This window comes from Nothobranchius furzeri, chromosome 14 (assembly GCF_043380555.1).
Source record: "Nothobranchius furzeri strain GRZ-AD chromosome 14, NfurGRZ-RIMD1, whole genome shotgun sequence".
Lineage (NCBI taxonomy): Eukaryota > Metazoa > Chordata > Actinopteri > Cyprinodontiformes > Nothobranchiidae > Nothobranchius > Nothobranchius furzeri.
The window spans coordinates 29,352,090-29,367,923 of record NC_091754.1 but is presented as its reverse complement, the minus strand read 5'-3'; the positions used below and the strand labels follow the sequence as shown (position 1 = coordinate 29,367,923).

The 15,834-nt window shown below is 40.4% G+C and overlaps 1 protein-coding gene across 1 annotated transcript in view; it reads left to right on the top strand.

Annotated features, from left to right (window-relative positions):
- The first annotated feature begins 3,076 nt into the window (after positions 1-3,076).
- Positions 3,077-15,834, top strand: part of fgf14 (fibroblast growth factor 14) — a 192,653-nt gene continuing 179,895 nt past the window's right edge. The window contains exon 1 of the mRNA XM_054746712.2: positions 3,077-3,892. Coding sequence (XP_054602687.1) covers positions 3,682-3,892 — 211 coding nt within the window. The 5' untranslated portion in view covers positions 3,077-3,681. The remainder of the gene's footprint in view (positions 3,893-15,834) is intronic.

Below are 15,834 nucleotides of genomic sequence, written 5' to 3'. Positions count from 1 at the left end.
GTCATGACAAAAACACAATCTTCTCCACCCTTCATCTGTGATGGAACATCTTCAACACCTTGGAGAAAAGTCATCAGACAATGGAAACAGTCACTCAGAGCAACACTAATGGTTTCCCCTGATGAGGTTTGACAGAACAAAACAAAGCAGATAAATGACCTCATTTTCTCCAAACAATGATGAATACATTTGTTTTTAATTATTTTATTCATTACAATAATTTTCAGGAAACCAAATTTAACTTTTTTAAACTATTATGGACAAGACTATTTCTCATCATATGTGAAGCGTGTGGTCTGGCACTCCAACTTTGCCATTATATAATATCATTTTTAAAGGCACACTTGGCAGTTTTGGCTTGCCTTCGCACCATCTAGTGTCTGTTTAGTAGAACCAAAAGTGAAACGTGTCTCCTTGCTGTGCATTTGTCTTTTTAACACCTTAATCTAACTGATGAAATGTCTCCTCAGCATTCCTTAGTGTCTACAGGAGCAGTTCATCCCTATATCAAACAAATCAGCTGTGTTCATGATCTAAACAACACGTTCTCACACCCGAAGCATCGAAAAATGACGCTGGCTAACCAAGCGTTTGTTTCCAAGGCAACACGCTGCCCCAGAGCGTCGGTTTCTGATAAACTCATAAAATCCAAAACAGGAATAGATTAAAAAACAGCTAACAGTTAGGCAAAATTGACTAGGCAACAAAGCAAAAGCGGGCATGACTAAAACCAGAGACGGAAAGTCATAAAACCAAGACTAAAACACTCCCAAAGAGGTATAAAAGCAACAGAGTAAAAGTGCGTTTTCAGTAATTTTTTGAAAACCACAACTGACGGCGCCGTCCTAATGCAGATGGGCAGAAGATTCCAAAAAGTTGGAGGTGCTACAGAAAATGTTCTACAACCTTTCCTCTTAAGCCTAACTCTGGGGACAACCAGACTATGTTGGTCAGTTGACCTCAGACAGCGAGATGGAACATAAGATTAGAGCAACACAGATAGGTGGATTGGTGCAAGGCCATTTAAACACTTGTAGTCAAGAACCAAAATCTTAAACTGAATACAAAACTCTACAGAGATCCAGTGGAGAGAGGCGAGAACGGGCAAAATATGCTCCCTTCGACCAGTCCCAGTAAGAAGGCAAGCAGCCGCATTCTGAATTAACTGCAAACGTGAAAGACATGCTTGACTACCCTAGCTATAGATACCCTACATGGTCCAAACGGGACGTAATGAAGGCATAGAAGAAAAAGAGGCAAAAGAAAAAATGTTACAGCTTGTCCCAGAGACTCATTAGTGTCCCCATGGGAACCACACACCTAAAAAGTATGACTAATACAAATAGTTGCACATGAAGAATTATGTTTTTAATTATGGTCATGAGCTTTGGATAGTGACCAAAATAATGAGATAATGAATACAAGCAGCCAAAATCAGTTTTCTCCACAGGGTGTCTGGGCTCTCCTTAAGAGAAAGGATGAGAAGCTTGGTCATCCAGGAGGGACTCGGAGTACATTTGCTGCTCCTCCACGTCGAGAGGATCCAGTTGAGGCAGCTTTGGCATCTTAGGATGCCTCCCTGGTGAAACTTTCCAGGCACAGCCGACCAGGAGGATGCATAAAGGAAAACCCAGAACACTCGGCTGGCCATGAGATGCCTAGGGATTCCCCAGAGGAGCTGGCCAAAGTGGCTCAACAAATTTTTCTGCCCTGTTATGGTCCCCGTAAGGTTTCCCTGAGTCAGCACCTTGGACAGCGCCTGCAGGCTGCCACTCCCCTCTTCAGCTCAGTTCCAGTTTTCATTTGCAGCACAAGGGAGAGAGGCATGCTGTCGCACAGCACCAGCTGAAAGGAATCTGCAGTTAGACAGCTCAGGCTTTTAAAAGGCTTTTTCAGAGGTTAGGGGGCCCAGACCCCATTCTGTTGTCCCTTTGACTGTGGCTTGGTTGTCACTGGAAGGAGTTGTTGGAGAACTTGTAGTTTTTGACTGCTTAGTTTTTTGTTATTCTAAGCTTTTAGATTTTTGAATCAGTTTCCTTAGTTGGTCTCTATAGTGTTTGATCCAGTTTGATCCAGCTGTTTAGTCTTGGCTTTTGTGCTTGTTTTATTTTACTTTCCTGCTTTAGAGATAAAATAGTTTAGAGTCTTCCTGTTTTGTTTGAGTAATTCTGCTGTGGATTTATTAAGCATTTTGTGTTTAGTTAATTGGGCAAGTTGGTTTTCTCCCAGTGGGTTAAGTTTTAGTTACTTATTCTTAGATACATGAGACTTGGTTTTGTTTGTGATATTGCAAAGCCTCTTCTTATTTGAGTGAACCAATATTATAATAAACTCTTCCTCAGCTCGTTTTATTTCCTGCATTACTCCCTCTTCCCCCTCCTAGACAGAAGGGGGCGAAACATGCCCCCACCTAACTTATTATGCCAAAGACGTAACTGATTATGATGTAAAAAAAAATCCAGTTTTCAACCACCTGTTTAACATAAATTAAGTTACAGTGAAGTCTTTTCACACACATTTTGCCCAAATCCTGTTGTTGGCATGTCAGAATGTTTTTTGCAGATTTTGCTTAATGCACTTCTCCCAAAAATCCTTGCACACAATTTCTGATTGAACTTCATCGATCACTGTTGAATACATTGCATATTTTTCCCGATTTTAAATAGTATGAAAATAGACAAATTTGTGACAAATAAATAAAGAAAAATAACAGAATCTTAATTAGAATGATATAAAAAATTATTGGTGCCCTAGGGGGGCCTCAACCCCCATCCTTATGAGTTTAAGCACCTGTGACTTTGAAACTTGAACCCTGCCACTATCATTTGAAACAAGTTCATGGTTGCAAATATACAGTCATGTATGTCCTTAATGAACATTTTTGTTTCTCCAAGAATTTTAACTTGAACTATTGGGACATAAAACCCAACATCTCTGTTGTGACGGCGCACGAAACCACGTGTTTTACGTAGAAAGCCAGTCTTTTCTCCCTTTCCTCCTTCTGCATGTATAGATGTATGCCTGCAGAGGACCGATGCTAAAGGAAATTCATGCAAACGTTTTCCTGCGGGCGCAGCGCACTTTATGAGCTGTCATTGGCGTGGTGATGAAAATGGGGAACACACTCCAGGAATCACGTACACACACACGCACACGCACGCACACACACACACACACACACACACACACACACACACACACGCACCAGGATCCTGGCGTTAACTGAGACGCTGCGGCGAGGGACTATGCTATCCCGGTGTTTTCTGCCTTCGCCAATCATTTCAGCGTAAAGGAGACACGATCTGGACTTGATGTGGCGCTTCGCTGGGGCTACCGTTGCAGCAGTCTGTGCATATAGGATGCATCCTCCCCTGGCTTTTGATGCTGTGCAGATCCACCCTCCTCTCCTCAGAGTGATGAACTAATAGGCAATGCTTTTTTCCTCGGAAATCCACCGTGGTTTACTGTTTTCACGTTAGTTGTGTTTGTTTACTGGCGACCCGTCTCCTCCCGGTGCGACACATGCAATTTCTAGAGTATTTTTTCTATTCTTGTAGACTAGTTGAGGAGAAATTCTTTATAAATCTAAACACGAGACACCGCTGTTACCAAGTCTGACTGACACCGACTCTTTTTTGTCACGCGAATGAAAGCGCACAGGACTTGGATATTTATTTTTTTATGATCCAACTGGTAGCCTTGTTCAGGAGAACTGATCCAATTGTGTTATTATTATGCAACCGCAAGGATCTCATCTATAGCTGGGTGTTTAAGCCGCTGGATTGCTCTTCGCCCAAATCAATGTGGTTTCTTTGGAACATTTTCAGCAAAGGAACGCATATGCTGCAGTGTCTTTGTGGCAAGAGTCTCAAGAAAAACAAGAATCCAAGTGGTAAGCCCTCCTGTCACCATTAATGCGCCTTTCGTTTGCCTGTCAGTGAGCCGGCGTTTGTGCGTGCTTGTGTGAAAGAGAAGCCTGTCTGCGATTTTTTTAAATTTTCATTTTATTTATTTATTTTGTGGGGAGATCTGCAATCATCTTTATGCAGCCAGAGGCTCATGCAGAGGCGCTGTAAGGAAAAAGGGGGGTAGGTGGGGGGTACAACTTATAGACGAGCCAGGTTTGGGAGCAGGGCACAGGTGCACATACAACCTCAGCTGCATCAACCTGATCTCCTAACTTTTTAAAAATCTCTCCCTCTCTCTTTCTGCATGTGGATTTCCTTCATCACCCTCCCCTTTTCACACAAACACACTTTCTTTCTCACACACACTGCTGCTTCCTGCTCTTTCAGTTGATCAGTTTTTTCTTCCTTTAAAGAGCAAGTCACCCCTTACAAGAAGTGAACTCCACTCCCACTTCATGTTTGAAAAATGCAACAAATGCTGTTGCCTAGCAGACCGAGAGGGTGGAGCCACTAACCAATACACACACTCACGACATTGTGACATCATAATGTACCAGTTTACATCATAGCATACCTCTTAGCCAATAGCGGTGGCAGATTTAAATTCAAATGCAGTGAAGAGTTTTTACCTGACAACGGCACAACACTGACCGTTTCAGGCAGAAAATTTAAATTTTAACTAAAATGCACTAAAGTGCAAAACTATTGACTACACGTGTCTGCAGCACGATTAGACACACATTTATATAGTTTATCAGAAAAAAAAAGTTGATTTGGGGGTGACTTGCTCTTTAAACAGATTATTCCATCCTAGGGTTGACTGCAGCAGCATCCCCCCCCCCCCACACACACACACACCTTCCACTGCATCACCTCTTAAATGAGCCACACTTGCTGTGTTTTCAGTGAGCCAGGCCAGCCGAAGGAGACAGACCAGTCTCTCATGTCTGTCACTCCGCTGCATGCTGGCCAATACTCATCAGCACCAGCACCAGCAGCAGCATCATGCGGGTGATTTTATGCCAGCACTTCTGAGTCGATTGTGTGCGAACGTGCAAGGCACTAGGGGGGAAGGAGCCGGTTTCTGCTGCTCCAGTGCACCGCTTTCGCTGTAGAGATCGGTTTGATTCTCCACTTTTTGTTTGTTTGTTTATTAAATTACCAAAAAGCAGCAATGTGCGAGCCTCAGCGCCAGCATCACATAATCCCCCATGCCTGTAACTGAGCTCATTGCTGATTTTCCTGCTCCAGCCCTGTGTTCATTTCAACAGGCAGTTGTAAAGCGGCAGGTAGACAGCATGTAACTGATCTGAAGATGTGCGGAGCAGCAGTACAATTCCTCAAGACTGCAGCTGCAGTAGATCATCATCGTCATCATCATCTGACTGTAGGGGTTGAATTTTCATGACACAGCGAATATTTCAAACTATCATCAACATAACAGAATTTAAAAGTTCCCTGTGTTTCATTAAGGGTTGACGATGCATGATCACACTTACTAATTACTACACATTTGACATTATTCACATACACAACTTCACAAAAAACATGCATATAATAGAGTAAAACATGCAATTTATTCAGGAAATGAGTCAACTTTGAGGACATTTCCACACAACAGATTTTGGATGAGAAAATTGTCTCTTTAGGAGCTCTAGCTCAGATAAACGTCACATCTAAGAGTTAAAATGGTTGGATTTTACATGGCTGAACTTGGGTTCTGGAAGTCCTAAAGTTTATAATTTTGGGGCATTTTTCACACAAGAACATAATCTTTTGCTAACTCAGCTTACTCTCTCAACATTTTATTACATTTTAGCTCAAAATATTCTCTTCCAAACTAGAATTGAAGGGTATTTTTAACTCGTCACAAAGAAACAACATTTTGTGTTGCGAAATACTGTTTAACTGCTACATTCTCCACTTTCTTCCGATCTTGTTTTATTTGTGACACACTTTGGATGAGTTCAACTCTTGTTCATTCTTTAACTGTTATGGGGCAAAATATAATTCTTTATGGAGCTAATTTATTACACCAGTAGGGTTTGCCACGCCCCCTCATGACCTGTAATGTCATGTTTTAATGTGAAAGGTCGTGATTTGACCCCTTTCACCTAATCAACACAAATCTTTACCAGGTAACTGAAGACAAGTTGGGGTTGCTTGGTGTCCAGTACTGGGAAACTTCCAAAAGGGGTGGGGTTATGACGGTGTCAAATTCAGATGTCATGCTGTGCCAATTCGTTTCCCTCTAATTTCCACAATTCTTATCTGATCTGCATGAAACTTTATGTGAGCAATATTAGTCCAACCCAGATGAGATATTCATGCTAAACTTTGGTGGGTGTGGCCTATTCTTTGGAATAGCTCCCCATAGAACCAATTAAACAGTCAGCCCCAAGTCATGGTTTGACTGAAGAAATTTAGTCCACTTGTGTAGGAGTTAGCTCAAAACATGGTCATGAGTAGTACTTGTTTGTGACAAGCATAGAATTATGAGTATTTATTAATCCTTTATGCATGTAGCAGTGAAACCCCATGTTCAGAATTGTTCTGGAAAAAACTCCATTGTTCTTATCTGAATTATACTTTTTTTTCATTCTAAAATTTTACTTTTGTTGAGCTGTTTCAATTTAAAAATGTGTGATTCTAATATTCCATATTGAACAAGAACTCACCAAAACATTTAAGTTTAATTGTGCAAAAGATGCATGAATGATGATATGAGGATACTACTTCATACCTTAGTTTATTTTGACGTTGGAGTGTTTGGGTTCAGATTAGAAACAATCTTCAATGTATTTCTTCATGTTGCAAACAAATCACACAGTAAAACCCACACATTGAAGAAAAATTAAACACCACCGAAGCTGATCATTTGGGACAATTATACAGACAAATATACAAAATTCACTATGGCAACAGGCCACAAAGAGCTCCGAGGTGATTTCTGACTGATGGCTGCTCTGGAAAAGCTGCGACTTCCTTTACTTGTGCTTACAATGCAGGCAATCAATTAAAGCTAATACAAAACTGTCAGTAGACAGGAATTTGAAGCTGTGACTTTCAGTGTAAAAATATCCCACATTTACCTTTCAGTGCATATGAATAATAAACGAACGGAATGGATGCAGAACACTCGATGTTTGTATGGAAGTAGAAGATGGAGCTGGTAGTTTGCTTCTAAATGATGAAGGCCAGAATGCAGACAGTGTGTCAGTGGGGTGCTGAGATGTTTCTTACAACTAAAACTACAACTCATTGAATCCACTTTAAGAGACTAATCGCACTAATTAGTTCCAGTTCTAGTAATGTCTTCAAAACTGAATGATTGAATATTAATCTTTTTGTCTCTGTAGCACAGTGAGTCCTCTGTGTGGTCCTCTGTCAGCACACAAGTGTTTCTAAAAGACTGCTCACCATGCCTGAGCTGCTGAGGCCTAGATGGAGAGCTCCAGCTCCTTGGCTGTATTTTTAGTAACATAAGTGAGAGAACACACAAGGCCAAGCCAAGCAGATTGAATCAATATGATTAGGTTTTTTTTTTAAATCTACATGACATTTTTATAAGTCAGCATGTGTTCATGGAGAAAATCCTTCCCTTCCATTCATCATCAGTTCATCTGATCATTAAATGCCATTTGGCACTTGATATTATTATTATTTTTTTTAAATCTTGTAGGGCTTTGTAATCCTTTGGATTTTCGGGGAGGTCAGTCTGCATACTTAAAAAAAAATAGTTGGCTGTCATTAGCGATGCACCGCTATGAAAATGTGGGCTAATATCGATATACGATTTTAACATCGCTGTTAAACCCGATTATACCCAGATATTTACAGATATTACATTAATATAAGAAAGAATGTGAAAAAGATTAACCCACTAAAATATATTGGGATATTTTGTATAATGATACTGAGTCAATATTTAAAAGAAGTGTATCAATTTATTGAAAATTTATATCCAAACCCCGACTGCTAGGTGGCAGCAGTTTTTACCGCCTTCACTGTGACAGAGCCACAAAATCTTGCAGTAACACCGGATAACACTTAACACACTTGGAAGCATCTGGCTTGAGTATTTCAATTAAAGTGGCAGTATGTAATTTCCTAGTGCTAGGGGTTGCATACATTTCAGGGTATTTTACGCCGTATCGCCGTGACTGTTGCTAGTTTAAAAATACACTACGGTAAATGTTGCTACCTGTGGAGCAGAAAGCATGCAACCCTGGCCTGACTTCTCACACTTTGATGGTCTTTTAGTTAATTCCACAGAGAAAATGCTATGTGCGGACTCTGTAGTTTCCAGATCTGCTCGGGGTTCTGCGCCTGCCAATGGCATCATCATACTACGGCAACATTGCTCGGCCAAAATATATTGCATCTCTTTTGCAATTCTATTCTTTCATATGTGTTTTTGAAAGAGTTTAGCAGTTTTGTTATTAAACTCGTGTTGCTTACTATCTGAATGTTTTCAAAGGTGATAATGTAACTTTCATAAGTCATACGTTTAGCCAATAATTTAGTGTGATGTCATTGACAGGTAAAGGACCCCGAGCCAGCCAGAAGGAAACATGGCAGCTAATATGGCATCCCCCTAAGACACACTTTGTATTTTAGACATGATTTTTATAGTTTTATGTTACAAAGCTGCCGCCAATATTTTTTAATGAATGAATATCATTTTAATCATTTTCAACAGCATTTCGATGGATACTTCCAGAGATTAATGGTAAAAACTACACATTATCATTTTAAGTTCAGTTAAAAAAATACTAATATTTTATGGCTTTAAGTATCGCCAGATATTGTATCACCTCTGCTGTATTTTGATATATATCATATAGCCACATTCTTGCCAATAAACACCCCCAAATATAAGAATTTTATATAAAGATAATATTTTAATATTATAAACTCACAACACACATTCACGCGTCCGAGGTGATTACTGTCATGTAACTAAACAATTACGCATAATCACACCCCTCCTCTTCCGAAACAAATACACAAATGGTTACTAAATATTGCTTGTTAATATTGGCCCAGTATTACACATCAGACCGATAACGATATGTTAAAACATGCCTTACATAGGCCGATACCAATATTGATGCAGATATACCATGCATCCTTAGCTGTCATATTTCAAACAGGAGCCGTTCTGATGTACACCAGTTTTTCAGACGCACGCACCAACCAGTCTGTAGACCTAAACCACCTTTTACATTGCTTGTCCTATCTTTTTCAATTCAATTCAATCCAATCCAAATCCAATTCAAAAATACTTTATTAATCCCAGAGGGAAATTGATTGCTTTAGTAGCTCATAATAATAATAATAATAATCAAGTGATCAACGAGTTATTGTATATTACAATGGCTGTTGGCAGGAAGGATCTCCAGCAGCGGTCAGTGTTGCAGTGAAACTGAAGAAGCCTCTGACTGAAGACACTCTTCCGTTGTCGGACAGTCTTGTGAAGAGAATGCTCAGGCTTGTCCATAATTTTCTTGATTCTCTGGAGAATCCTTCTTTGCATTATCTCCTCCAGGTTCCACAGTCGTCCCCAGAACAGAACCAGCCTTTTTTATTAGGCTGTTGAGCCTTTTTAGGTCCCTGCTTCTGATGCCACTACCCCAACAGATGATGGCTGAAGAGATTACACTCTCAACAACAGACTTGCAGCATCTTGCTACAGACATTGAAGGACCTAAGCGTCCTCAAAAAGTGCAGTCTGCTGTGTCCCTTCTTGTACAGAGCTTTGCTGTTCTTTCTCCAGTCCAGTCTGTTGTCCAGGTGAACTCCAAGGTATTTGTATTCCTCAACCACCTCCACTTCTTCTCCCATGATGGAAACAGTGTTTGACTCCACCCTGTTTCTTCTGAAGTCTAAAATCATCTCCTTTGTTTTGTACACGTTCAAGGTCAGATGATTGTTTCCACACGATTCCACAAAGCGTTCCACCAGCTCTCGTACTCAGCTTCCTGTCCATCTCTGATACACCCAACGACAGCAGAGTCATCTGAGTATTTCTGTAGATGACAGGTATCTGATTTGTACTGGAAGTCTGAGGTGTATAGGGTGAAAAGGAATGGTGAGAGTACAGTCTCCTGTGGTGCTCCAATGTTACTGATTGCCTGGTTTGATGTGCAGTTCTTCAGCCTCACAAACTGTGGTCTGTTTGTCAGGTAGCCTTTAATCCAGGCGATAGTTGAGGCCCCCACCCATGTCTTCTGGAGTTTCTGGCAAAGTAAATCAGGCTGGATTGTGTTAAATGCACTGGAGAAATCAAAGAACATGACCCTCACAGTGCTGCCTGCTTTGTCCAGGTGACAGTGGATTGGTTGAAGCAGCTGGATGATGGCATCTTCAACTCCAACTCACACTCCATGGCGATAAGCAAACTGCAGCAGGTCCTGATATGTCCTAGTTTGCTTATTTAGGTGGACCAACAGAAGTCTCTCCAGGACCTTCATGATGTGGGATGTCAGGGCAACTGGTCTGTGGTCGTCATTGACTGATGGGCGAGTTTTATTTGGAACTGGAACAAGGCAGGATATTTTCCACAGGACTGGAACCTTCTCCTGGGCCAGGCTGAGGTTGAAGAGGTGCTGCAGAATCCCACAGAGCTGCTCAGCACAGGCCTTCAGTACTCTGGGGCTGACACCATCTGGACCTGCGGCCTTGTTCCTGTTCAGTCTCTCCAGTTGCCTCTTCACCTTACTTCTAGCGACAGATAGATAGGAGGGGGAGGTAAATGGGGCAGCAACATCTCCTGACTTGGTTGAAGACAGATTTATAGAACTAGAAGAGTCCATGACTGTGTTAGAGGACAAAAGAGCTAGCCTGTGACTGGAAAATGTTGGATCAGAGGAGGATGGGATGTCTGTTTGGCTGGGGACAGGCAAGGAGCAGACATCTCTGATATTGTTCCTCTGTAGTTTGTTCTCCAGCTTCTTCCTGTATGCCTCCTTGCTGTCTCTGATCGTGATCTTCAGTTGCTTCTGTATACTCCTCAATAATTCCCTGTCTTCCTCCTTGGAGGATCTTTTTTCTCTTTTAGAAGATTCTTCATTTCACTGGTGATCCAGGGTTTGTTATTAGCGAAGCATCTCACTGTTCTGGTGGGTATGATGTTGTCCACACAGAAGTTTATATAGTCAGTGACATATCCAGTCATGGGATTGATGTCCTCTTCATGTCATCCAACCTGTGGTCTCAAAACAACCCTGCAGGGCTTCTTCAGCGTCCTGTGACCACTTTCTCACAGTTCTTCTTGTCACAGGTTGCCTCTGAGCAAGTGGTTTGTATTCTGAGCAGAGAAAAACAAGACTGTGATCTGATTGTCTCAGAGGAGATCTTGTTTTAGACATGTATGCATTCTTTACGTTTGCATAACACAAATCCAATGTCTTGTTTTCTCTGGTGGAGCAGCTGACAAACTGTTGAAATGTCGGAAGTGCAGCAGAGAGCGAGGCATGATTAAAATCACCAGATTTTTTATATTTGTACATGGCTTTGCATTGGCAATGGCAAGTAGCCTGGCCTGCCAGACTCGTCCTCTGTTTAATTCTGCACAGAGAATGAGTCTGGTAACTCACAGGCAGAGAGGCACTTGAGGGGCAGGACTAGCCAGCTCAAAAATAACCATTCAGACAAAAGACAGAAATACCGACTGTACCGCGTGGCGCTGTAGTTTTTTATCTGTAGTCTAAAATAGAGTCTGGCAATGGCGCAAACATCTTTTATTTATTTATTTATTTTTTTTTAGAAGAAAGGCTTTTAGCCCTTCTACTTGTTGTGGTTTTAAAGACATTCAAGTAATTTAGAACAGAGAAAAGAGCCGCAGCGAACTCCGCTGCTGTCTTTGTTGTTTATGAGAAACTGAGCATCGCTGTGTGACGTCCGTGACACTGTAGTTTTTTTTAGCTGTAGTCAAAAATTGTGTCTGGCGACAGCGTAGACATCTTTCTTTAGAAGAAAGGTTTTTAGCGCTTCTACTTGTTGTGGTTTTAAAGACGTGTCCAAGTCATTTAGAACAGAGGAAAGAGTCGCAGCGACCTCCGCTTCAGTCGCCATGTTTATGACAAACTCTGTGTTATGGTGTGTGACGTACACTACTCAGCGCTGATTGGCTAGGTAACAATTCTCACGGGGTGGGGTTATTTGAATAGGAGAGTTCCCAGACCCTTTCTCTGTGCAGAATTAAACAGAGGAGGAGTCTGGAATGCCAGGCTAAATGGCAAGTACATCTGCTCAGAAACCCTCCAGAACTCTAAAGATCTATCCCTAGAAAACCAGTTTACATACCCAAGTTTGGTTTCTGTTTATTCATGCTTTAATTAGGTGGTTGGTTTAGTTTTGAAACCATAAACAAACACTTATTGTTGATTAGTGATGAGTCCATAGAAGGCTTTAGCCCCATGGCTTCCAGTGGCCATGCACCCTGCAGAAGGTATTAGTGGAATAAAGTGCAACTGTAGCATAGCTGTTTGTTGTTGACATTTATATAATACAGTTTAAATTCATTTTTTCTTCATGCAAACGTTCTGTTTATTTCTGTTTCAACACAACTTCTTATGAATATGACATTTAGATTCAAACAACTTCCTGGTGTTGTTGTTATTAAAACACCAGTAGCATATTTGTGTTTCATTTCCTTTGTTTGACCTGTAGTAAACACTTAAGATAAAGCAAAGACAATCTGCTTTCTGGTGCAGATGAAGCCCAACTTTTAAATAAAAGGGCGATAGTGTATTTGCCAGAGTCTCTCTCTCTCTCTCTCTCTCTCTCTCTCTCTCTCTCTCTCTCTCTCTCTCTCTCTCTCTCTCTCTCTCTCTCTCTCTCTCTCTCTCTCTCTCTCTCTCTCTCTCTCTCTCTCTCTGTGTGTGTGTGTGTGTGTGTGTTGGTGAGTGATGACTTGATAAATACATCCTGAACTTCTCAGTTTTGAATGAAAACCTCAGAAAGTAAGTATTGGCTGTAAATCTACAACTGATTAACATGTGGAGAAAGTCCTGTAGTGTTAGTCAAAATGTCAGCAAAAACAAGGTAAAAACAACTTTATGCTGTGTTAAGATGAGCACAAAAAAAAAATGCAGTTAGATGAATTACACAGGCTGAATGTACAAAAGTTTTCATAATTTTTAGTTTTGCCGATACTGAGCTAAGATCTAATGTGGATTTTACTGAGAGTCATTAACAGCACATAGCAACACTTTTTACAACTTCTTTGCTTAGAACTTAACTTATAACTACCGAGGAACCAGTTACACATCGATCTACATACGTAAAGGACATATATTGATGGAAGGCATAATTGCTGGGGTCGACTCTGTCTGTCTGTCAGCAACATTTCAAATGATCAATTGGATTTTAATGAAACTCTCAGGATGTCTGTAGCAGAGAAGCATCTACAACTGTTCATCTTTTGTAGTCAGTTCAACTGAAGGTGGCGGGCACGGCCAACTGATGTAGAAAATGGACGCTTTTACAACTCGAGCAATCATACAGAATTTTGGTAAAAAGTTAGTGTTGTAGTGGCTGAGAGTGATTCTCAACTAATACTCTGATTGCACAAGATCTTATCATTTTGTGTTAGATCATGCTCCAACTTTGCTTTCAAATGAGTCAAAAATGGCTATAATACAATATCTTAGTTTAAAACTCTGGCATAACATAATGCATTAAGTCTCTTTCTTTCATCTGTGTGCTAATCATCTAATTCATAATGTTTGCCCAAGTGTAACAGCATCAGTACATGTTTCAGAGTACGTCATAAAGCCAATTAAGCAGTGGATCAGTTGAGAGAAAAATATAAAATAACGATGTTGCCCTGCAGCTTTTATAGCAGTGGCAACTGTGCCAATGTCAGCACAGATGCCATTGTGAAACTCTGAGAATGTCATTGACTGATACATACAGCCATGATGAATGACAGGGGGTTTAATGGAGGGTTTTGCAGAAAAGCACAGAGGGAAAAAGTAGTGACGTGAAATGAACTTTGGTCTCTGATTGGTTCTTTCTGCTGATGCTGAGGGTGAAAGGACATGTGATGGTCACTTTGTCCAAAAAACAGACTTGCATTGAATGTATGAAATCAGTGGGTGGCCTCCTCAAAGTCACACAATAGTGGATCGGTGACGGCAATGTGACAACACAGGTCACACCATACTAAGGAGTCCATCTGATAATAGGTCAAAGCATTTCAGCACGTTGGCGTGCCTGAGAGCTGGGAAGTCAAACTACAACTTCAGGATTAGGTTTATTGTAGTCTGATGTTTACATTAAGATAAAGTACAAGAAAGACAGTACACATCTGGAATTTGATGGTTTGTTGGGGGGAATTATTTGCATACATGAACAGTGTTTTGGAAAAATAACTGAGCGTATTATCTGTGTTGAAACACTGGCAGGGGCAGGAGCAAGAGGTTCACATCCGAGATACGTTTCCATTATCGGCTGGAGAAACAGGGAATGCAAAAGTACTGGCTGTTGCCCAGAGGCCTAGGTCTGTAGCTAATGTTATTCCCAAATTGAATGTGGCCCAGGATTTACCTGGGATTTGACTTCACGTCCACAGGATTGACTCATTTGTTGGAGATTGTGAAGTAAAGCAACCTTTTTTGGTACAGAAACAAGAAACCCAATTTCTAGTGAAGATAAAGAGATGAGCCAATCAACACTAAGGGTAAAACTGATTCTTGTGTTTAAAGCAGCCTGGCTGAACAAGGGTGTCTGCAGCAGGCAGTCTTAATGTTTGGGAACTGATTTAGTTAGGAGAAAAATAAATCAGCTTTCTTTTTTACAGGCTGAATTCTATTTCAGACTGGTTTTAAATCTCTGAACTCTGCTGTTACCATTGAGAGAGCACATAGCCTTGCATAACAAACAATGACATACACTCAAATAAAATTCCCTTTGAAGAGAAAGACTGATTCTTATTTGGACAAATGTGGATTACTTTAGACTAGATTTGACAATCTTTTGGCTAGTTAGAACAGGGAAAGTTTTAATGTAAAACTTTTATTATGGTTTTACTGTTTAACTTTGACCACTTGTGATTGTCCATTACACTGGAATGTTTCTATTGAAGTGTCCCAGGCTGCACTGGAAGTGCTCCAGCTAACAGCTTCTGCTATTTGTGTTCATCAAAAACCACATAAATCCAAGTATGAAACCATCAGGTGGAAAATAGATCCAAAGGGCTAATCAAAGTGAAAAAAAAAAAATAAAAGTTTAATTGGAGACATTTTTTACATTTTGCTCTTGGTCTTGCATGAGATAGCTGTTAACTGAACTGAACATATGACATTTGAAATACAAATTTTCCACATAACCATTTTTTTTCTACAAAATGAACACATGACTGGACCTAGAATGTATGCTTAGAACTTTAAACATTATCATCAAAAGTGCATTTGTTGTAGACTTTAAATGAATTCAAAGAAATCTGTAAACAAATAATAATAAAAAAAACCCATTAGTTTCTTTGACTGGAGTAACTTATTGATGACACCCATTAATTAGTTCAACATCAGTTTAGCAAAAAAGCGAATAAACAAATAAAATCTGACAGTTTCATGCTCTTAATTTCTTTTTCATGAACAAAAGCTTTCTTTGCATCAGCATGTTGAAAGAAGCTTTCATACCGCACATGTTTCTCGGCTGTCACATTGAATTTATGAATCAATCAGTGAACTTAAGCGTTACATTTCCTTGCAGTGTTTGTGCTGAAATTACATCTTTGCTATAACAGAATCTGGTGCCGTGCTCATCTCACTGTAACCCATTCTTACTACTGCTGCGTTCCTCCGTTTTTAGTATTCAGACACCAATTCCACGATGACTTAATGTAAACATAGAGACTGCACTGTATTTAAAAGAGATGGGTTGATTAAAACAAGAACTCCCACAATTAGAAAAC